This window comes from Engystomops pustulosus, chromosome 8 (assembly GCF_040894005.1).
Source record: "Engystomops pustulosus chromosome 8, aEngPut4.maternal, whole genome shotgun sequence".
Taxonomy (NCBI): Eukaryota; Metazoa; Chordata; class Amphibia; order Anura; family Leptodactylidae; genus Engystomops; species Engystomops pustulosus.
This window is the reverse complement of record NC_092418.1, coordinates 114,636,359-114,659,791: the sequence shown is the minus strand read 5'-3', so window position 1 is coordinate 114,659,791 and position 23,433 is coordinate 114,636,359. Positions and strand designations below refer to the sequence as shown.

The 23,433-nt window shown below is 42.0% G+C and overlaps 2 protein-coding genes across 3 annotated transcripts in view; both read left to right on the top strand.

Annotated features, from left to right (window-relative positions):
• OBSL1 (obscurin like cytoskeletal adaptor 1) overlaps positions 1-12,296 on the top strand; it is a 43,810-nt gene extending 31,514 nt beyond the window's left edge. For both annotated transcript variants that reach the window (XM_072122293.1, XM_072122294.1), the window contains 10 exons: positions 5,554-5,829; positions 5,950-6,219; positions 7,004-7,270; positions 7,358-7,737; positions 7,880-8,033; positions 8,527-8,688; positions 8,787-8,891; positions 9,199-9,465; positions 9,704-9,973; positions 10,810-12,296. In XM_072122293.1, the coding sequence (XP_071978394.1) occupies positions 5,554-5,829; positions 5,950-6,219; positions 7,004-7,270; positions 7,358-7,737; positions 7,880-8,033; positions 8,527-8,688; positions 8,787-8,891; positions 9,199-9,465; positions 9,704-9,973; positions 10,810-10,820 (2,162 nt within the window). In that variant the 3' untranslated portion in view covers positions 10,821-12,296. The remainder of the gene's footprint in view (positions 1-5,553; positions 5,830-5,949; positions 6,220-7,003; positions 7,271-7,357; positions 7,738-7,879; positions 8,034-8,526; positions 8,689-8,786; positions 8,892-9,198; positions 9,466-9,703; positions 9,974-10,809) is intronic.
• A 3,284-nt stretch (positions 12,297-15,580) lies between these two features.
• On the top strand, positions 15,581-19,691 carry INHA (inhibin subunit alpha). The gene is made up of 2 exons (XM_072122296.1): positions 15,581-16,299; positions 18,168-19,691. Exons 1-2 carry the CDS (start codon positions 16,011-16,013, stop codon positions 19,073-19,075), a joined length of 1,197 nt encoding a protein of 398 aa, XP_071978397.1. The 5' UTR covers positions 15,581-16,010; the 3' UTR covers positions 19,076-19,691.
• Positions 19,692-23,433: the final 3,742 nt, after the last annotated feature.

Genomic DNA, 23,433 nt, shown 5'->3' with positions numbered 1-23,433 from the left:
CTGCCCCCTATGTACAGGAATATAACTACTATAATACTGCCCCCTATGTACAGATATATAACTACTATAATACTGCCCCCTAAGTACAAGAATAGAACTACTATAATACTGCCCCTATGTACAAGAATAGAACTACTATAATACTGCCCCTATGTACAGGATTATAACTACTATAATACTGCCCCCTATGTACAAGAATATAACTACTATAATACTGCTCCCTATGTACAGGAATAAAACTACTATAATACTACCCCATTATACAGGAATATAACTACTATAATACTGCCCCCTATGTACAAGAATATAACAACTATAATAGTACCCTATGTACAAGAATATAACTACTATAATACTGCCCCCTATGTACAAGAATATAACTACTATAATACTGCCCCCTATGTACAAGAATATAACTACTATAATACTGCCCCCTATGTACAAGAATATAACTACTATAATACTGCCCCCTATGTACAGGAATATAACTACTATAATACTGCCCCCTATGTACAGGAATATAACTACTATAATACTGCCCCCTATGTACAAGAACAAAACTACTATAATACTGCCCCCTATGTACAGGTATATAACTACTATAATACTGCCCCCTATGTACAAGAATATAACTACTATAATACTGCCCCCTATGTACAAGAACATAACTACTATAATACTGCCCCCTATGTACAGGAATATAACTACTATAATACTGCCCCCTATGTACAGGAATATAACTACTATAATACTGCCCCCTATGTACAAGAATATAACTACTATAATACTGCCCCCTATGTACAAGACTATAACTACTATAATACTGCTCCCTATGTACAAGAATATAACTACTATAATACTCCTCCCTATGTACAAGAATATAATTACTATAATACTGCCCCCTATGTACAAGAATATAACTACTATAATACTGCCCCCTATGTACAGGAATATAACTACTATAATACTGCCCCCTATGTACAGGAATATAACTACTATAATACAGCCCCTTATGTACAAGAATATAACTACTATAATACTGCCCCCTATGTACAGGAATATAACTACTATAATACAGCCCCTTATGTACAAGAATATAACTACTATAATACTGCCCCCTATGTACAAGAATATAACTACTATAATACTGCCCCCTATGTACAAGAATATAACTACTATAATACTGCCCCCTATGTACAAGAATATAACTACTATAATACTGCCCCCTATGTACAAGAATATAACTACTATAATACTGTCCCCTATGTACAAGAATATAACTACTATAATACTGCCCACTATGTACAGGAATATAACTACTATAATACTGCCCCCTATGTACAGGAATATAACTACTATAATACTGCCCCCTATGTACAGGAATATAACTACTATAATACTGCCCCCTATGTACAAGAATATAACTACTATAATACTGCCCCCTATGTACAGGAATATAACTACTATAATACTGCCTCCTATGTACAAGAATATAACTACTATAATACTGCCCCCTTATGTACAGGAATATAACTACTATAATACTGCCCCCTATGTACAAGAATAGAACTACTATAATACTGCCCCCTATGTACAGGAATATAACTACTATAATACTGCCCCCTATGTACAAGAATATAACTACTATAATACTGCCCCCTCTGTACAAGAATATAACTACTATAATACTGCCCCCTATGTACAAGAATATAACTACTATAATACTTCCCCCTATGTACAGGAATATAACTACTATAATACTGCCCCCTATGTACAGGAATATAACTACTATAATACTGCCCCCTATGTACAGATATATAACTACTATAATACTGCCCCCTATGTACAAGAATATAACTACTATAATACTGCCCCTATGTACAAGAATATAACTACTATAATACTGCCCCCTATGTACAGGAATATAACTACTATAATACTGCCTCCTATGTACAAGAATATAACTACTATAATACTGCCCCCTATGTACAAGAATATAACTACTATAATACTGCCCCCATGTACAAGAATATAACTACTATAATACTGCCCCCTATGTACAAGAATATAACTACTATAATACTGCCCCCTATGTACAGGAATACAACTACTATAATACTGCCCCCTATGTACAAGAATATAACTACTATAATACTGCCCCCTATGTACAAGACTATAACTACTATAATACTCATCCCTATGTACAAGAATATAATTACTATAATACTGCCCCCTATGTACAAGAATATAACTACTATTATACTGCCCCCAATGTACAGGAATATAACTACTATAATACTGCTCCCTATGTACAGGAATATAACTACTATAATACTGCCCCCTATGTACAGGAATATAACTACTATAATACTGCTCCCTATGTACAAGAATATAACTACTATAATACTGCTCCCTATGTACAAGAATATAACCACTATAATACGGCCCCCTATGTACAAGAATATAACTACTATAATACTGCCCCCTATGTACAGGAATATAACTACTATAATACTGCTCCCTATGTACAGGAGTATAACTACTATAATACTGCCCCCTATGTACAGGAATATAACTTCTATAATACTGCCTCCTATGTACAGGAATATAACTACTATAATACTGCCCCCTATGTACAGGAATATAACTACTATAATACTGCCCCCTATGTACAGGAATATAACTACTATAATACTGCCCCCTATGTACAAGAATATAACTTCTATAATGCTGCCCCTATGTACAAGAATATAACTACTATAATACTGCCCCCTATGTATAAGAATATAACTACTATTATACTGCCCCCTATGTACAGGAATATAACTACTATAATGCTGCCCCCTATGTACAGGAATATAACTACTATAATACTGCCCCTATGTACAAGAATATAACTACTATAATACTGCCCCTATGTACAAGAATATAACTACTATAATACTGCCCCTATGTACAAGAATATAACTACTATAATACTGCCCCCTATGTACAGGAATTTAACTACTATAATGCTGCCCCCTATGTACAGGAATATAACTACTATAATACTGCCCCTATGTACAAGAATATAACTACTATAATACTGCCCCTATGTACAGGAATATAACTACTATAATACTGCCCCCTATGTACAAGAATATAACTACTATAATACTGCTCCCTATGTACAAGAATATAACTACTATAATACTGCCTCCTATGTACAAGAATATAACTACTATAATACTTCCTCCTATGTACAAGAATATAACTACTATAATACTGCCCCCTATGTACAGGAATATAACTACTATAACACTGCCCCCTATGTACAGGAATATAACTACTATAATACTGTCCCCTATGTACAAGAATATAACTACTATAATACTGTCCCCTATGTACAAGAATATAACTACTATAATACTGCCCACTATGTACAGGAATATAACTACTATAATACTGCCCCCTATGTACAAGAATATAACTACTATAATACTGCCCCCTATGTACAAGACTATAACTACTATAATACTGCCCCCTATGTACAGGAATATAACTACTATAATACTGCTCCCTATGTACAGGAATATAACTACTATAATACTGCCCCCTATGTACAGGAATATAACTACTATACTACTGCCCCCTATGTACACGAATATAACTACTATAATACTGCTCCCTATGTACAAGAATATAACTACTATAATACGGCCCCCTATGTACAAGAATATAACTACTATAATACTGCCCCCTATGTACAAGAATATAACTACTATAATACTGCCCCCTATGTACAGGAATATAACTACTATAATACTGCTCCCTATGTACAGGAGTATAACTACTATAATACTGCCCCCTATGTACAGGAATATAACTACTATAATACTGCCTCCTATGTACAAGAATATAACTACTATAATACTGCCCCCTATGTACAGGAATATAACTACTATAATACTGCCCCCTATGTACAGGAATATAACTACTATAATACTGCCCCCTATGTACAGGAATATAACTACTATAATACTGCCCCCTATGTACAAGAATATAACTACTATAATACTGCTCCCTATGTACAAGAATATAACTACTATAATACTGCCCCCTATGTACAGGAATATAACTTCTATAATACTGCCCCCTATGTACAAGAATATAACTCCTATAATACTGCCCCCTATGTACAAGAATTTATCTCCTATAATACTGCTCCCTATGTATAAGAATATAACTCCTATAATACTGCCCCCTATGTACAAGAATATAACTCCTATAATACTGCCCCCTATGTACAAGAATTTATCTCCTATAATACTGCTCCCTATGTATAAGAATATAACTCCTATAATACTGCCCCCTATGTACAAGAATATAACTCCTATAATACTGCTCCCTGTGTACAGGAATGTAACTACTATAATACTGCCCCCTATGTACAGGAATATAACTACTATAATACTGCCCCCTATGTACAAGAATATAACTACTATAATACTGCCCCTATGTACAAGAATATAACTACTATAATACTGCCCCCTATGTACAGGGATATAACTACTATAATACTGCCCCCTATGTACAGGAATATAACTACTATAATACTGCCCCCTATGTACAAGAATATAACTCCTATAATACTGCTCCCTGTGTACAGGAATGTAACTACTATAATACTGCCCCCTATGTACAAGAATATAACTACTATAATACTGCTCCCTATGTACAGGAATATAACTGCTATAATACTGCTCCCTATGTACAGGAATATAACTACTATAATACTGCCCCCTATGTACAGGAATATAACTACTATAATACTGCCCCCTATGTACAAGAATATAACTACTATAATACTGCCCCCTATGTACAAGAATATAACTACTATAATACTGCCCCCTATGTACAAGAATATAACTGCTATAATACTGCCCCCTATGTACAGGAATATAACTACTATAATACTGCCCCCTATGTACTGGAATTGATCTTGTACTATACACCTGTATGGGCGGGGGATGTAATGTCACTGTAGTGGATAATATTTTACGGCTCATACATTATTTTTTATTGAAAGGTTATTCTATTCCAAGGAAATTGTTGGGTGCTGTTTCCATTCCTATTCTATGATTCTCCCTCTTTCTGTTCTGTTTCTCTCCCTCTCTATGATGACTGTTGTGGTCAGTTCCATGGGAATACAACATATTAACAAGTGTTCTTGGCCTAATCCATGTCGCCTGCTTGTAGAGAAGCTAACCAGTTTTCAGACCTTTCTTGGGGCGCTCGTTGTTCCTCCTCCTCTCCTGTGTCCTTGCTCTGCCTCCTTCCTCCTCCTGTCCTGCCTCCATTACACTGTGCTGTGCCTCCACAGAGCCTTGTACCTCCCCCCCCATGCTTGCAATGCCTCCCTGTCAGTGCCTATTCTCAGATGACATTGCCCGTAGTGACGTTTCGTTTGCTGTTTCGGCTGAGAAGGGCTGCACTTCTATTGGCTTCATGGTCATTTTGTGGTGCCTTTGCCTATTCCAGTTTTTGGACCTAACTTTATCCCATGTTCCTTAGCTCCTCCTGTCACCATTGTGGGCAACACGGGAACCCCAGAGCACCATACATTGATGACCGGGGATGACCTGGTTCTTTCCTGTGAACTTTCACGGCCAAATTTCAAGGTGCGTTGGTTAAAAAATAATGAGGAGCTGGTGTCGGCAGGAAGAATCAAAATAACATCTCGAGGAGTTCACAGGCAACTCACCATACAAAATGTCCGAGCATCAGACTCCGGCACATACACCTGTGATGCTGGCACCGACCAGATACGTACAGAAGTCCTTGTGGAAGGTAAGGCCCTGGGTCATGTCCTGACCGTATCTCCTTATGGACATTTGGTGTAGATGGTATCAAAGAAATGCCGTCAGCCATTGTGTAAAGTGCACATTTTTGATAATTTTATCTCTCCAGCACCACGGCAAGTTGAATTTGTCACCGAGTTGCAGAATGTCACCGTCCTGGAAGGAGACGCCGCCACCTTTAAGTGTGTTGTATCTCCAGAAGATGTGATTCTCCACTGGGAGCTCAATGGATCTCCAGTAAACTCAGACCGTAGAGCCAGCATGGCCAGCAATGGACTCTGCCACTCTCTAACTCTTCATGGCTGTCGCCTTTCTGACTCCGGCACCATCACTGCTAATGCCGAGGGGCTCATCTCGCGGGCAAGACTAAGAGTCCAGGGTAGGACGATGCGTTCAGTGTTGAGTCTGTATCCAGATAAATATCTGTGCAATGTTCTAATGAAGTAGTCACATAGCTAGGTCCGAAAGGAGGCAATTCAATGTTTCCAAGAAACAGCAACCTTCATTTGCCGAGGCTCAGAAAGGGGCTTAGGTCAGAAGAGTTTTGGTGGGATTTGGACTGAGATGTTCTACAACTGTGGGCATCCCTCTGTGAGATATTGGGGCAAATTTACTTACCTGGTCCTGTCGCGATTCCCGATCCGGACAGTTCGACAAAGATGCAGTAAGATGCAGTCCAGCGCGATTCATGAAGCTCGTACGCCCGAGTTCCTGCATCCATCGCTTCCCCGTCGAGGTCCACTGGAGTTCACCTTCTTCTTCCCGCTGCTTGTATGTGTGTGTCTTGTGACAAAATTTCCGATGTTATATCCCTAGCCTTGTCCGAATCCCTTGGCCCGTCCACCCGTCCACCCGATTTGGTCGCGTGAAAGACGGCGTCGATGTGCCAAAATCCGATTGCGTGCCACAAAAACCCGTTAAATGCGCCGCAACTCGGAAATGTGCTCTGCGGACCCTTAGTAAATGAGCCCCTTTGTTCTTTCCAATGGATTTATTTTTCTGCCCCAAAAGAGCTGCAGATGGAATTTTTTGTTGTTGTTGGTGGGACCACTAGTAACAAGTGTCACAGCCAATACCTGGTGCCCAGTTTTATGTTCTTGCTGTTGAGAATGAAAGTAATTTTTGAAATCATCCTGAAACTAGACTGATAATTTTTCTTGCAGAGGCTCATGTAATGTTTGTCCAGGGCTTGGATGACATGGAGGTGGAAGAGGAACAGGATGTCATCTTTGATGTCCGGGTCACCACTGAGAAGGCAGAGGTTCATTGGGTGAAGCAAGGTGTTGTTATTCAGCCCAGTGATAGGTTTACCCTTCAAAGCAATGGACACAACCATACACTCACCATCCATGGTGTTCAAGCATCTGACCGGGGCAGGTACAGCTGTGAAAGCCTCCATGATAGAACCGATTGCCGCCTGAATGTGTTACGTAAGTCTCAATCTTTCTCTTTAAGTCTTAATGTTCCCATTCGATATAACTCCTGGTTGACTATTTTTGTGTTATTCCTCACAACAGCCCGAAGTATCGCTATAAAGAAAGGGTTAAAAGACATGCGATGTGAGGAGGGAAGCGACATTGAGCTTATGGTAGAGTTGTCCCATGACGATTTGAAGGGAGAATGGTGGAAAGGAGGCGTCCGACTGACCTCAGATGATCGTTGTATCATCAGATCAAGTGGACGCCAGCATTTCTTGAAGCTTTTAGACCTTTCCCTTCCTGATACATCAGTCATTGCTTTTACCACCGACACACTGCGTACCACAGGGCAGCTGACCATCACCGAGCACCCACTCACCATCACTCAACCACCACAGGACTTTGTCATCCATGAATCTGGGTTAGCGACATTCCAGTGTGAGGTCTCCAAACAAGAAGCCATTGTGACATGGAGCAAGGTAATTCCAATGGTTCCTCCTCGTCTATAATCAAAAATATTTGGATTTGTACAAAAGTTAAAAAAAACTAAATCTTATGTAAATTTTTTGGAATCTGACTGTTTAATTTTTGGTTCTTAGAAATGTGTCTGTTCTCTTACAGGACGGAGAAGAGTTGGTGGCGAGCACATTGTGCCGTATGTTCTCAGTAGGGCGGCGGAGGATACTTCATATTAGCCAATGTGGTCCTCAAGATGCTGGGACATACACATGCCATGTGGGTGACCTAAGTGCCTCAGCCACATTGCGAGTTCTTGGTAAGTCTTCCAAATTATAAACATACGTGACGAACTTCCGAGAATGAGCTCATAACTCAGACTCTTGGAAGAGCAAACAGGTCTACCTGGTCCTGAACAAACTTACCTCCCTTCTACCAAAATGGCCTCTCTTTGGAGTTAGGAACAGTTTTGATTTTTTTTTTTAATCTTTAGAATATGGTAATCCTGGCAAATTCATGGTGGGTTCAAACGCTACCTGAGGGAGGACATTGTTCATGGGTTTTGGTACGTTCCTTTTACAAATTAAAAGTTGTTGTTTAATAGAAGAAGTAAAGAGGAGAGCATCTGCACATCTGCCCGGGGCCTGAATTTTGGGAAAAGCCTGGATTGAGGTCTCTAGGAGCCTGGACTGGGGACAGAGTGAGGTTTCCATTGATGTAGACCTTAGCAGCAGTTGTGCATTACTTTGGGCCAATAGTTTTTCTATATCTAGGAAGAAGGTGGTAAATGCTTTGTATATTTCCTCCCACAGAACAGGAGCCACAAGTGCTACGAGATCTTCAAGATGTGGAGATAGTGGAGAACGAGAATGCGGCATTCATCTGCGAATTATCTTGTGCCCAGGCCAAAGGAGAATGGTTCAAAAATGGGGAAAAAATTAAAGTCACCTCCACCACAAAGATCCGTCAGGAAGGTATTTATTCCTATGTCTAGGCCCAGCTATGACTTACCGGGTCAGAACTTCACTCGTCACCTTTCCTACGCACTGAAATATATTTTTTATTTTTGCAGGACGGAGACACTTTCTTCTAATCTGTGGCGCTCAGTGTGAAGACTCTGGAGAGATTCTCTTTCGAGCCAGAAGAGTCGAGTCACGAGCAAAACTCAAAGTCAAAGGTAAAGCAAAATGTTCTAAATCACAAAATCCAGACACAATAACATGACATGGCAGGTTTAGGAACCTGTGCTACATTACATGGTGATTTATCAAATTCTGCTGATATTCTAATTTCACATCCTTCATATGAGCTGTCATAGAGACTAGTGAAAGCGAGGTGACATCTACTGTGGACAAATTTCTGGTACTAAAAGGCACAAGTACCATAGTCGCCAGGATAGAAGTGGCATCAGCTTGGTGTTCACTTCCATTTTCAGTAATATTTGTAGTTTCTTTTGAGCCTTGATACGAATTTTTCTCTTCTAGAAGTTCCTGTCCGAATTGTAAAATCACTAAGGGACAAGACGGCCCTGCAAGGTCACCGTGTGATATTTGAATGTAAGGTCAATCCAGCCCGAGCTCCTGTCACTTGGATGAAAGGCGACCACGTCATTCTGCCTTCTGACAAGTTCCAGATCTCCAGCGAAGATGCCTATCGGACTCTGTTCATCAATGATGTGGGGCCTGAAGATGAAGATGTCTACACTATGAAGACCTCAGGAGGCCAGACCTCAGGCCGGCTGATGGTGGAGGGTGAGCGCTCAATGGCGTTAAACTGAAATCCAAAATGGCTGATCATAAGTCTAAAGACTTCCATATATATTTGACCAGCCATGGGAGCCACAAGCCCAGACATCTAATGTATACAGGCCTTGTAGGAGATATAAGTTGTAGTGATTTAGCTCATAGCGGATATCAATATAATAACAATGCACATAGAGGACAGCAGAGCTATCATGGTGACAGAAGTATCTAACTTTGTTGATTTCAGGTCTAGCCATCCAGGTATATAAAAACCTGAGAGATGTGAAAGTGACGGCTCCCAATGCGGCTTCTTTCGAGTGTGAGGTGTCCATTCCTCTATCGAGACCCCCACAATGGAGTCTGAATAACGTCATGCTTCACAATGGAGGCGATGTGTTTATCGAGGCCAGAGGCAATCGGCACAAGCTCACCTTATACAACACATACCCTGCAATGTCCGGGACAGTGCGATTTACTGCTGGGAAAACGCGCTCAGAAGCTCGTCTCATTGTACAAGGTAACGACACACAGCTCCCACCAGCATCTGTATACAGTGTATGTCTTGGCTTGTCACATATATAGTCATTGACCAACAACAATATTCCAAAAACCTGACTCTACTCATAGTACTGGAAGTCCCATTATTAATGATTAGGTCATCAACCAAGTATTGAATAGTGGATGATAAGGTTTCAGAACCTACAGAACCTACGTTACATGAGGATTTTGGACAATAAGAGATGCCACCTAACCGATTTGGCTTTGGGCCACTCCTGTCATTGTCAAAGTGGCCTCTCTGGTTTTCCATTTTTAAGCCCAATCTAGACTTTGCTTCAAGGTGACCATAAAGTCACAACCTCATGAAGTGTTCCTGATGTAGGGGGTGGCCAAGAGTCGAGAGACACTGGCACGAGGAGCAGTTATCAGCCGTGGGCCATGGTCCGGGTTGGCGGAGTACAAGGGTCTATAATCAGGCTGTAGGTTAGGGCTGGGAGAAGGGGCTTATTAGCCAGAATAACACACACGGAGTCCTAAGTTGGGTGCTTGGAAAAAACATTTCAGAAATGGTGCATACGTAAAATTCATTGGCAAAGCCATTCTATTAGCTCCTCACGGTTGGATCATCTCATGGAACCTTAAATCTTGATATTGTCCTGAGAGCCTCATCTCAATGGATGTTCCTCTAGTATTCTCATTGTTCAGCATGACCTTGGTTAAGGGGGTTGGTTTAGCATGTAAAATGTTTACAGTTAAGGAGCTCAACCATATGGACACTTCCTCTAAGACTCTACCAATACTAATCAAAATCTGCACCCTCCAGTCACCAATGTTATCTTTGTTTTTGCCTTTTAGAAGAACAGTAAGAAGATCGTCTGGCGTATTACCCTTTGTTATCTCTTCTATAAGTGCTAGCACTACTTCCGAGCTTGTGTTGCTCTATTAGGCAGAGCCGTGCTCATACCATCGACAAGTGCTCAGGCTCGGTGGTTCCTAGACCCCGGTACTTTCCACACTATTAATTTATTTATAAACCTAAATCTTTCCACCCATCCCTCCCATCCCATCTGTAAGACTGCAAGACACATAGAAGAGTCCTTCTAGACCAGCGGAACGACTGCTGAACGACACGGACAAGTTGGAAATATGGAAACGAACCAAGAAGACAAAGAAGTTTAGGATAAGGGAATGTCAACCAACCACAAAAATTTATGCACAAAAATTATAGGTGTGTTTTAACTAAATCGGTCCCCCGTAGGGTCTTCCAAAAATTTAAGGGGCTACTGTCATAGTAGGTCAACTAGTTGTGACCGTGACCTCTTCATGAAGATCGGTGGTGTCCAGCCTTTGGGTCTCAGGACATCCCCAGTGTTGGAGTCTTGTATCAGCTGGAGAACCACCAGTTGGACACCGATGTTGTAGATCGAGGAAGAACTCAAGAAGCAGCTGCCGAATTAACAACCATGGGCACAGGTACTTCTGAAGTCCCATCTATGGTTTGTAGGTAACGCGTCCACTTCAAGATTTAGTAGTCACATTCCACTGTGGAATACCTGCAGATCATTAGGAGGATTTCTAGAGATTATTCTCGAGGGAATAGATCCCAATTGTTTTTATTTTTAGGTTTTGGGGAAACACACCTATAGAAAATGCATAAATCCACTCAAAAAGATATGTAATTGGGGACCACCTCCATAGAATAACCTTTTTGGCACAGCTCAGATTGGCTATTATCTGGTTATAGGTTATATTTCCAGTAACAAAAGACAAGCAAAGGACATAGTAGCTTCATGAGGTCCCGAAGACCATAAAAATTCACAAAGTCTTCCTTGTGAAGAGAATCTGTCAGCAGGTGTGACCACCTGTCAGCAGCCATTGTATGTATTGTCCCTGGGGAAGAGCTTTATTTAAATTGTAAGTAGCAGCAGGACTGTGAAATAGGGATTTATATTCCAGTATTATAGCTTCTCCATGTGCACTGGCGGTTCCTCACACTGCTGTGCTCTGTGCTCTCTGCATCCCTGCTGCAGGCTTTTTTGAATACAGTAGCAGTAACTCATAGCAAAGGGGAAGGATTATGGGGCTCCACAATCTAAGTGCACAGAAGTGTGAGGGGGGGACACAACCCCTGTGCACTTGAAGAAGTTACAAAAGTCCAATTCTCACAGGTATGATTACATACTTAACACTGGATGCCACGTCATACCTGCTGACGGGTTCCCTTGTAGTTTTTCAGCAGATTGTAGCAATAGAACAAGTCCCATAAAAGAGGGTAAAAGGGATTTGTTTTTACAGAAATTCCAATACTGTTAAAAATAAAACAAAATTTTGCACTCACTGAAGTAGGATCAGTATGACTCTGTATATTGGAGACTGGTTGTTTTTGGCTCAAGTTGGGATTTCCGTTCCCTAAAAAATGTGTGACTATCTCTGTGTCTCTCCACCCAGTGTCGGAATGGGTTTCCTTAGGCCCACCAGTGAAAATCAATCTGTGGGCCCACTCTTCATTATCACCCCAGGAAATTTACTCTAGCAGCCTCCAAATTGTTGTGTTTTCTGATGGACCTCTGGGGTTCAGTATTGGGTTTAGAAGGGGCCCACCGGAGGATCCTCTGGTTCTCTGGTGGGCCAGTCCGACACTGTCTCCACCCTTTGTCATCTCTGATTTTGGCCTTTGCTAATAAACTTTTGCATTTAGTAATCTAAATATAAGAAGACGCCACTCACTGGAGTGGAGGTCAATCTTAACTATATTAGAAGGATACCGACCGCACAGGCGCGCGCGCACGTTGCTGTTATGCGATGGGCTCTTTCGAGCGCCAAACCTCTGACATCGTGAGATCTCGTTAAATCCCCAGGGAAACACTAAACATTATGCAGAAAATCTTAACACCTACATATAAAACAATGACATTCGTTATAACAATGTGTAACCCAATAAACAACTTTACGTGTGGTATATACATATGTAATAACAAAATTGATCAAGTATCAAAAAGGTCAATATAAGTATTAAAGGGGTTTTCCTCCCACGAAGACAAGATTCTTAAATATACTCAGGAGAACAAAATAACCCATTCTCTAATTCACTGTTATTAACAAAAATACAACATCTCACAGATATAATTCCAACCGGTCTCTATCAGTCCTGGTGTATACAATTTTGGTTGCCCTTGGATACAACCATCAATCTTCTGACTATGTTTGGATTCTTCTTATGAATAGCTTCTCCTGTCTGCACACTGCAGTGCTCTCTGCCTTATGCCCCTCCCTCTTGCATTACAAGACCAGCTCCATTACAAGACCATCCTGCCAGCAAGCAGCAGTGTGCAGAGACTTACTGTACAAGCTACATACAGACAAGGGGGGAAATATTTACACAAAACTACACCAGGTCCAACTTGCTGTAGTTTTGCTCTCTGTCTGTGTTGCCCACCAAATCCATGAAAAGGCCTAAGCCTCTTGATGTATCTGGAGCGACAAAGGGAGGTATGGACGCCTTGTGTGTCAGGTGTGTGTGTGCGTGTGTATTGCCGCTTGCAGAGCTGACTCTGTGTCTTACTGAGAGTGTCATTGTGTGTAATATGCATCTCATGGATCTCATCATCTCTGATTTTTCTCATCTCTCCCTTTCTATGTGTCAGATGTTAGTAGAATGTTCAGAAGGTAAATGAAAGTGTATATAAACCTTGTACCCTGATAATCTAAGCACATTGTCAGCACACAGCATCTCATAGCACAGAGGAATCATGAAGTGTCTGCTCAGAGAGTCTCCGCTCACACTCTGGAATCTAACACTGACCATCACTGAGTGATAGGAGCTAAAACAGCAAAAATATAAAGTAAGGGGTTAAAAATGATCTTTATAGTGTAAACATCACTGGGGAGTTATAATTTAAGAAAGGGATGACAGTTAAGAAGGTAGGTGGAGTATAAAAATAGATAAAAGGTAAGTATAAAGCACTGGAACCCATTCACTGATGGGAGACGGCTTGTTCGTGAACGACACATCGCTAGTTACTAGGGGCAATGAGTATAAGACGCTAATGTACGAGGTGATACAGAGATAGGGAGATTTATCAGAAATGTCAGACCAGTTGCCCATCCAGAGATCCAGAGATCAGATTTTATGAACAGCTGTGCAAAAATTAAACTTGAGATCTGATTGGTTGTCATGGCCAACTAGAGCAGTTGTGCCCTCAGACACTTCTGATAAATCTCCCCAGACAAGGTGACAGTCAGAGACAGTTGCTGAAAGAGACAGTCAGTGACAGCCACTCAAAGAGACGGTTAGAGACAGTCATTCAAAGAGATGGTCAGAGACAGTCAATCAAAGAGACGGTCAAAGACATAGAAGGTCAGAGACAGTCAGTGACCGTCACTGAAAGAGACAGTCAGAGACAGGCACTGAAAGAGACAGTCAGTGGCAATCACTGAGAGAGATGGTCAGGAAGAGCAGTCACTCAAAGAGACGGTCAAAGACAGAGAAGGTCAGAGAGAGAGAGATGGTCAGTGACAGTTACTCAAAGAGACGGTCAAAGACAGAGAATGTCAGAGACAGAGACGGACGGAGACAGTCACTGAAAGAGACGGTCAGAGACAGAAATGGTCAGTGACAGAGACAGTCAGTGACTGAGATTGTTAGTGACAGTCAGAGAGACACAGAGACAGTCAGAGATAGATAGATACATATAACATTTTTTTGTGAACCCCTTCTATTTTGTTATAGCTAAGAGCAGTTATTTCCTATCCGGAGCAGCTCCGGGATTACAGCTTGTAATTACATAAAATAAAGCCACATTTCAGCAGAGGAAGAATAATAATAATCTCAGTGTGGTGATATCTCACAGGAAACCTTCTCCCCGATACATTATCAAGGTCACCGTCTTATCTGGACAGAAACCGCACACAGACGCCTTAAACCTCATGGAAATATCAGGCACTTCCTTGGGTGCACTTACCATAGAGGGAGCCTTGGGGACAGGCCGCTTCCCCTACTAAAGTAGTCATTGAAAACAGAAGGAGACTATGGAACAGTCCAGTGCACAGAACACAGCAGTGTGAGGCCACACCCTCAGTGGAGAGGCTACAATCCTACATAAATACACATTTCACAGTCCTGCTGCTACTAACAACATACACAAAGCTATAATTATAAATTTATCCAGGGACAATACCTACCACTGGCTGCAGAGAGGAGAGAGCACAGCAGTGTGAGGTCATGCCCCCAGTGCACATGCAAAGGCTGCAATGCTAGAATATAAATCCATATTTCACAGTCCTGCTGCTACTAACAACATACACAAAGGTATGATTATAAATTTATCCAGGGACAATACCTACCACTGGCAGCAGAGAGGAGAGGGCACAGCAGTGTGAGGACACGCCCCCAGTGCACTTGCAGAGTATACAATCCTAGAATATAAATCCATATATCACAGTCCTGCTGCTACTAACAACATACACAAAGGTCTGTTTACACATCTCTCCAGGGACAATACCTAACATTGGCTTCAGTCTGCGTGGTCACACCTGCTGAAGCTGAACAAGATTTATCCTTAAATATAAAAATTATAATATAAAAACAAAGTCAATAGTTGGTCTCTCATTACTGGGCTCAAGGTCCCTTCCGAAGGGGCGGGTGGCTGTTCCCATGCGAAACGACTGGTCAGCGCGGTCTGGTCACATTATCTCTGGGGCAAACAATACATTCCAGGCGTCTGATACAGATAGTTTTCTCTGTGCCCAGCTCCTTCTCATTGCCAACTTTGATAACGTACAAGAAATCTGCAGGAGAACAGAGCATTGCGAGACATCTGCGGGACATCAAGACTTCAGGAGACGGACAACTACAGTCCATGGCATATAGGACTAATCAGCAGAAAGCTGTCCAAGGAGGTCTGCGAGACATCAAGAGGGAGGACATACCCAAGCCCCAGACTCAACTGAGACAAGACAGAACACTCTGAAGTGACAGCCCAAGTGACATCTCCCCGAACACAAGAGACAGCATCAAGAAGTCACTTGGTAGGACTTTCCTCCAACTTGACCCAAAAATGTCATCCATGGCTCTTGTGCTTGTTGTGTTCTTTGCCATCATGTCCACCAAGACGAGCCAAGGCTGTGAGATGCCTGAGGCTGAGCGCCAGTATATCTTGGACAAGGTGAAGACTAGGATCGTGGAGGCACTGGGGTCTCCTCCGCCAACCTCTACTCCCTCAACAACGCCCCCAAATATGAATGGTCCCGTAAGATATGAGGAGAGGATTCTACGTAAGAGACACAGCCAAAAGAAAGAACATGGGCTGGAGGACACGTCCCAGGTCATACTGTTCCCGTCATCAGGTAGGTAGTGTCCAAGCACCCAGTCCGGGGATGGTGGGTAGTGATGGGATAAACAAGCCACTTGGGTACCTACTGAGATACAGGACTGGGGTAGAGAGCTGATTCATAGATGGTGTTCCTTGTTATTGGGTTGGAGAAGGTTGGTTTTGCTCAAGTCACGTTCTCTGTTATTGTCATGGGGGTCATCGGCCACATTTCAGACATGTCCATGACTTCTACTTTGACTTACACTGAACCAGGCCCCTATGACAATCAGTCTAGACTTTCCAGAATAACTAGAGCTTTTCTAGGACATTTTGGAATTTGCAGAAACCATCGCAACAGTCCCGGTGTGTCGGAATTGGTGTATGGGAATATTGTATCGGTTGTAGTACTGTCCAGTGTCAATAGGTGGGGCTTTTGTCCTATTGCACCGTTCACGAGCTACGAGGAGGACACATAGGGCTTAGGCAAGCTATAGGACAGTGATGGCGAACCTTTTGGAGACCGGGTGCCCAAACTGCAACCAAAACCCACTTATTTTCTATCAAGTGCCAACATGACAATTTAAACAGTAACATTTTGCTCCCTGTTCTTCCACAACATTCAATTGAATTGACCCCCTGGGGACACCGATACAGTTGAAAGCAGGAGGGCAAGGGGACCTCCAAAGATAATCCAGCCCTGTTCACACCTTCTCACTCTTCCTGCAGTTCTAATCTGTCAAAGATGTGAGATCTTTAAAGAGCATTGGGAGCAGCATCTCAAGTTGTCTGGGACTGCAGAAAGATTTGAGTCCTATCTGGTAAACTCTGTTCTGGAGAGCAGCCTGGGTGCCCACAGAAAGGGCTCCGAGTGCCACCTCTGGCACCCGTGCCATAGGTTCGCCATCACTGCTATAGGAGAAGTGATATAGTGCACAGACTCGTAGCGGAGTCATGACCATGGAGCTTAGACATCTAAGTGTCACCGTATGGTGGTGCACATGTGGGAGATAATTGCCGTAATATGAGGGACCATCAAAAAATGTATTTTTTCTAATTCATACAGAATTGGAGGCACCTACAGGTACAAAATAGGTTGTAGGTACATTTTGGCAATTACAGAAGACCTCCACCAATAATGCCGGTGCCCCACAAATCCCAAAACAGTTGTATTTTTGTTCCTCATCAACCACTGCTGTTAGGCCCCATTCACCTGCATATGACAGCCGTGAGCAAGCCACAAAAACGGCAGTAAGCACACCGTGTCCCCCCGCACCGTGTCCCCCCGCACCGTGTCTGAGCGAGGTCCTATTCCTGCCCCGGCTTGTTGCGCAGCCACTCAGCTCCCTATGGAGAGGGAAGGGCTGAGGAGAGATCAATCCTTCTCTTCAACACCCGGCACAAGGAGCACACAGACTTGTGCATGGAGCCTTAAGATGCAACTATGCTAATTAGGTTCTCTTCTGTCACATGGGTGGTGCTTGGCTGTCTGTGCCACATCCAGGACTGCCCACCTGACAGCAATGGTGGATCTGCTGTTTAATTAAAGGGGGGCTCTGCTGTGAGAATTTCTTGAAAGGGGGCTCTGCAGTGGCCATTTCATTAAAGGGGGCTCTGCAGTGACCATTTCAAATTAAAGGGGGGCTCTGTAGTGGCAATTTCATTAAAGGGAGGCTCTGCTGTGGACATTTCTGTAAAGGGGAGTTCTGCTCTGGACATTTCTGTAAAGGGGGGCTCTGCTGTGGACATTTCTATAATGGGGGGCTCTGCTGTGGACATTTCTGTAAAGGGGGGCTCTGCTGTGGACATTTCTGGATTGTCTCTTTGAGATATTTTAGGCTGCCTTATTATATATGAATCGATGACTTTCTTGGTGTAGATACTAAACTTAAGACCTTCTTCCAGATGTCCTCTGCGAGACTCCAACTCTTGATGCCACAGAGTCAGAAGGAGGCAACAGTTTCACCTACATCTTCCGTCCATCTCCTCACATTCTGAGTCGTCGTGTCTCATCTGTGCAGTTTTGGTTTTTCACTGGAGAGTCTTCGATAGACAACTTCACTTGGTACCAGAATCTGTCCACTGATGATCCAGGTGCCTTAAACTCTGCGACCCCAACTGAGTCCCTTTATCAAGTGACAGAACCATTGACCAAAACCCTCAGAGATGAGAACTTGAGTAATGATGATGAACCTGTCTCACCTGTGGCTGGTATTATTATGGAGGAGGCTCTTCACCATGTGGTGGACATACAGGTCCTTTCACAGGAAGAGTCAGTCACTGTGGCCACTTCTAAGGTGGAGAAGATGGATGATTGGACCGTCTTTCACCTGGCTCCAGCTTTCTTGAATTATGTAACTAGAGGTCTTTTTGTTTTGCTGGTCCATTGCCCCACATGTCCATGCTCAGAGCAGCCTGAACATACCCCATTCCTCGTGTACAGTACCCGTCCCAGCCAACGTGGTCGGAGGTCAGGTGTTCCATGGTCTCCTTCTGCTCTGGAACTTCTACAGAGGCCTCCAGCACCCGGTGTCGAAAGTACACAATGTCATCGTGGTTCCCTCAACATAACCTTCGAAGAGTTGGGTTGGAACCAATGGATTGTCCATCCAGGAAGCTTCCAGTTCCACTACTGCCATGGTACCTGCTCCCCAAAGAGTGAACTAAGCATGACTCTACATTGGGGGAACTGCTGTGCGGCACTACCCAGCACCATGAAGCCATTGAGAGTCACCACCACCACCGATGGTGGATTCTCCTTCCGATACGAAACTGTGCCGAACCTGCTGACCCAGGATTGTGCTTGTAGCTAATTCTGAATCTTGAAGACAACTTTTGAATAACTTCAGAGAAAATCTTTTGGTCTTTAAGTCTACCGATCACTGCTGGTTCCCTTGGTCACACCCCAAGCAATCCATAACTTTTATCTTAGGAATTAGTTACTAACTTAAATCCTTTTTAATGGAGTATAGCAATAATAATAATAATTCTTTATTTATATAGCGCCTACAGATTACGCAGCGCTGCACAGAGCTTGCCAAATGTCCTATGTAGCCCACTTCCTATGGATAGAAGAGACAGAACTTCTCCCTCCATGAAGGAAAGGGATGGGACCACCCATGGTTGGGCCCTGTCTCTCCAATGGCCATATAAGAAGCCAGATTGTTGACCTTTATGATATACATGTCTATTGTGATGATGATACATGATGACTCGCCATATTTTAAGTCCTTCCTAAGGGCGGGGCTTAGCTGTCACATGACTGTGTCCTCCTATGAGGGCAAAGTTTTTAGCATTTTTTGGGTGTAATAGTGTGACTGCACATAGGCACAGATTGTATACTGACACTGCATAAAATCAGATTTGCTTAACATCCGTTATCAATGCAGCAATTCCAATACAATAAACCTGCAAGTGCTATCAGCATTATACGGGGGTCTGTGTCTTCTGTATGGACTGGAGGGTAGACGATGGGGCCTGGACGAGGCCCTGGACGAGGCCCTGCGCGAGGCATGACACTAAGCATTCATTTTCTCCTAGATTGTTCCTTTTAAAGGGTCTTCCCATCTTAAAGGGGTGTATTAATATTTTCCCACAAGACTTGTGTTGTAAATCTTTTAAAGAATAGTTGTAAAGTTACTTGACAAAAAAATATAGAGAAAGCCTTTGACAAGGATTCCAACGATACCTGTATCCTGCTTCTGGCTTCTTCCTATCCTGAGATATAGGGCTACATATACATCTCAGCTTTTTCTGAAGAGGGCGGGACTTTCTGGTTGTGACATCAGCTAAGGGCAGTGAGGCCAGAGTACTGAGGGCATTCACGTGAATGTGTACAAACAGCTCAGCCAATCAGGACACAGAATCAGTGTTACTGCCTGTACAGAGATCTAGTGCAGGGCAAGGCAGGGGAGAGTCTGAGCAGCTCTGCAGTGGACATTTCATTAAAGGGGGCTCTGCAGTGTTCATTTCATTAAAGGGGGGCTCTGCTGTGAGCATGTCTTTACAGGCGGCTATGCAGTGGACATTTCATTAAAGGGGGGCTCTACTATAGGCATTTCATTAAAGGGGGGGCTCTGTAGTGGACATTTCAAATTAAAGGTAGGCTCTGTAGTGGCAATTTCGTTAAAAGGGGGCTCTGCTGTGGACATTTCTATAAAGGGGGACTCTGCTATGGACATTTTATTAATGGGGGTGCTCTATTAATAGTTCTGCTCTGCTTTCTTGATACGTAAAGTGAAGCCTCCTGTCTGTTACCTCATCAGCCAGAGATTCCTGTCCATAAAATGGCCACCATTTAATGGAGGGTCATGTGATCTCTAACCATTGTTCATGGACAGATAAGATCACATGACCCTCCATCTCCGGCCATTTTATCCCAAACATTACCAAAAGCATGAAGTAAATTGGCCAGCCCCTTTAACGCTAGAGACATTTAGACACCGCTGTTGAGTTGGTTTGAGCCATCTAAATAAAGGAGATGGAAACCCCCTTTAAGACTACGGCTTATTTCCGAGGGAGATGTGGTAGAAGGATATGAGACTGATGGGGTTCTTCACTGTAGGAGAACTTCTGCATTTTCCAGTAATGGAAACATTTTTTAAAAATTATCTGGTAGACGTGAGGAACGCGAGGAAGGTGCGGCAGGATGAAGGAGACGTCTGACCATGGAGGCCTCTGCCCCAGTAGCATCTGCTTATAACTGGGATCTGATGTTAGGCTTTCCCAGGTTACTGAACGTGAAAGCTGCCTGATTCACAGTCCTATTATAACTGCTATAGTGGATTCCATGTGTTCATAGGAAAGCTGGGTGATGCCACATGTGTAACCAGTCATAGATGACACCACTCAGGACCCCAGGACAGCAGGATAGATACCCACAGCCTCACTGAGAACCATCAACATCTCCATGCCACAGCTACTAACTGTGAGAAAATCATACAGAGATCTGATGCTAACAAATACGACAAACCGCTAATGTGTAGACAAAGAGCAAAGTAAATACTAGGAACAGAAAGCAGGGATTTCCTCCGAATATTGGGGCGGGAAACATTTATACAAAGATTGGTGCTGTCAGTTTGGAACCAATTAATCTTCCCAATACAGAATACAGGAGGCAGTATTATAGTAGTTATATTCTTGTACATAGGGGGCAGTATTATAGTAGTTATATTCTTGTACATAGGGGGCAGTATTATAGTAGTTATATTCTTGTACATAGGGGGCAGTATTATAGTAGTTATATTCTTGTACATAGGGGGCAGTATTATAGTAGTTATATTCCTGTACATAGGGGGTAGTATTATAGTAGTTATATTCTTGTACATAGGGGGCAGTATTATAGTAGTTATATTCTTGTACATAGGGGGCAGTATTATAGTAGTTATATTCTTGTACATAAGGGGCAGTATTATAGTAGTTATATTCTTGTACATAGGGGGAAGTATTATAGTAGTTATATTCTTGTACATAGGGACAGTATTATAGTAGATATATTCCTGTACATAGGGGGCAGTATTATAGTAGTTATATTCCTGTACATAGGGGGCAGTATTATAGTAGTTATATTCCTGTACATAGGGGGCAGTATTATAGTAGTTATATTCCTGTACATAGGGGGCAGTATTATAGTAGCTATATTCCTGTACATAGGGGGCAGTATTATAGTAGTTATATTCCTGTACATAGGGGGCAGTATTATAGTAGTTATATTCTTGTACATAGGGGGCAGTATTATAGTAGTTATATTCTTGTACATAGGGGCAGTATTATAGTAGTTATATTCCTGTACATAGGGGGCAGTATTATAGCAGTTATATTCCTGTACATAGGGTGCAGTATTATAGCAGTTATATTCTTGTACATAGGGGGCAGTATTATAGTAGTTATATTCCTGTACATAGGGGGCAGTATTATAGTAGTTATATTCCTGTACATAGGAGGCAGTATTATAGTAGTTATATTCCTGTACATAGGGGGCAGTATTATAGTAGTTATATTCTTGTACATAGGGGGGCAGTATTATAGTAGTTATATCCTTGTACAAAGGGGGGTAGTATTATAGTAGTTATATTCTTGTACATAGGGGGCAGTATTATAGTAGTTATATTCTTGTACATAGGGGGCAGTATTATAGTAGTTATATTCCTGTACATAGGGGCAGTATTATAGTAGTTATATTCTTGTACATAGGGGGCAGTATTATAGTAGTTATATTCTTGTACATAGGGGGCAGTATTATAGTAGTTATATTCCTGTACATAGGGGGCAGTATTATAGTAGTTATATTCCTGTACATAGGGGGCAGTATTATAGTAGTTATATTCCTGTACATAGGGGGCAGTATTATAGCAGTTGTATTCCTGTATATAGGGGGCAGTATTATAGTAGTTATATTCTTCTACATAGGGGGCAGTATTATAGTAGTTATATTCTTGTACATAGGGGGAGTATTATAGTAGTTATATTCCTGTACATAGGAGGCAGTATTATAGTAGTTATATTCCTGTACATAGGAGGCAGTATTATAGTAGTTATATTCCTGTACATAGGAGGCAGTATTATAGTAGTTATATTCTTGTACATTAGGGGCAGTATTCTAGTAGTTATATTCCTGTACATAGGGGGCAGTATTATAGTAGTTATATTCCTGTACATAGGGGGAAGTATTCTAGTAGTTATATTCCTGTACATAGGGGGCAGTATTCTAGTAGTTATATTCTTGTACATAGGGAGCAGTATTATAGTAGTTATATTCTTGTACATAGGGGCCAGTATTCTAGTAGTTATATTCCTGTACATAGGGGCCAGTATTCTAGTAGTTATATTCCTGTACATAGGGGGCAGTATTCTAGTAGTTATATTCCTGTACATAGGGGGCAGTATTCTAGTAGTTATATTCCTGTACATAGGGGGCAGTATTCTAGTAGTTATATTCCTGTACATAGGGGGAAGTATTCTAGTAGTTATATTCCTGTACATAGGGGGCAGTATTCTAGTAGTTATATTCTTGTACATAGGGAGCAGTATTATAGTAGTTATATTCTTGTACATAGGGGACAGTATTATAGTAGTTATATTCTTGTACATAGGGGCCAGTATTATAGTAGTTATATTCCTGTACATAGGGGGCAGTATTATAGTAGTTATATTCCTGTACATAGGGGGCAGT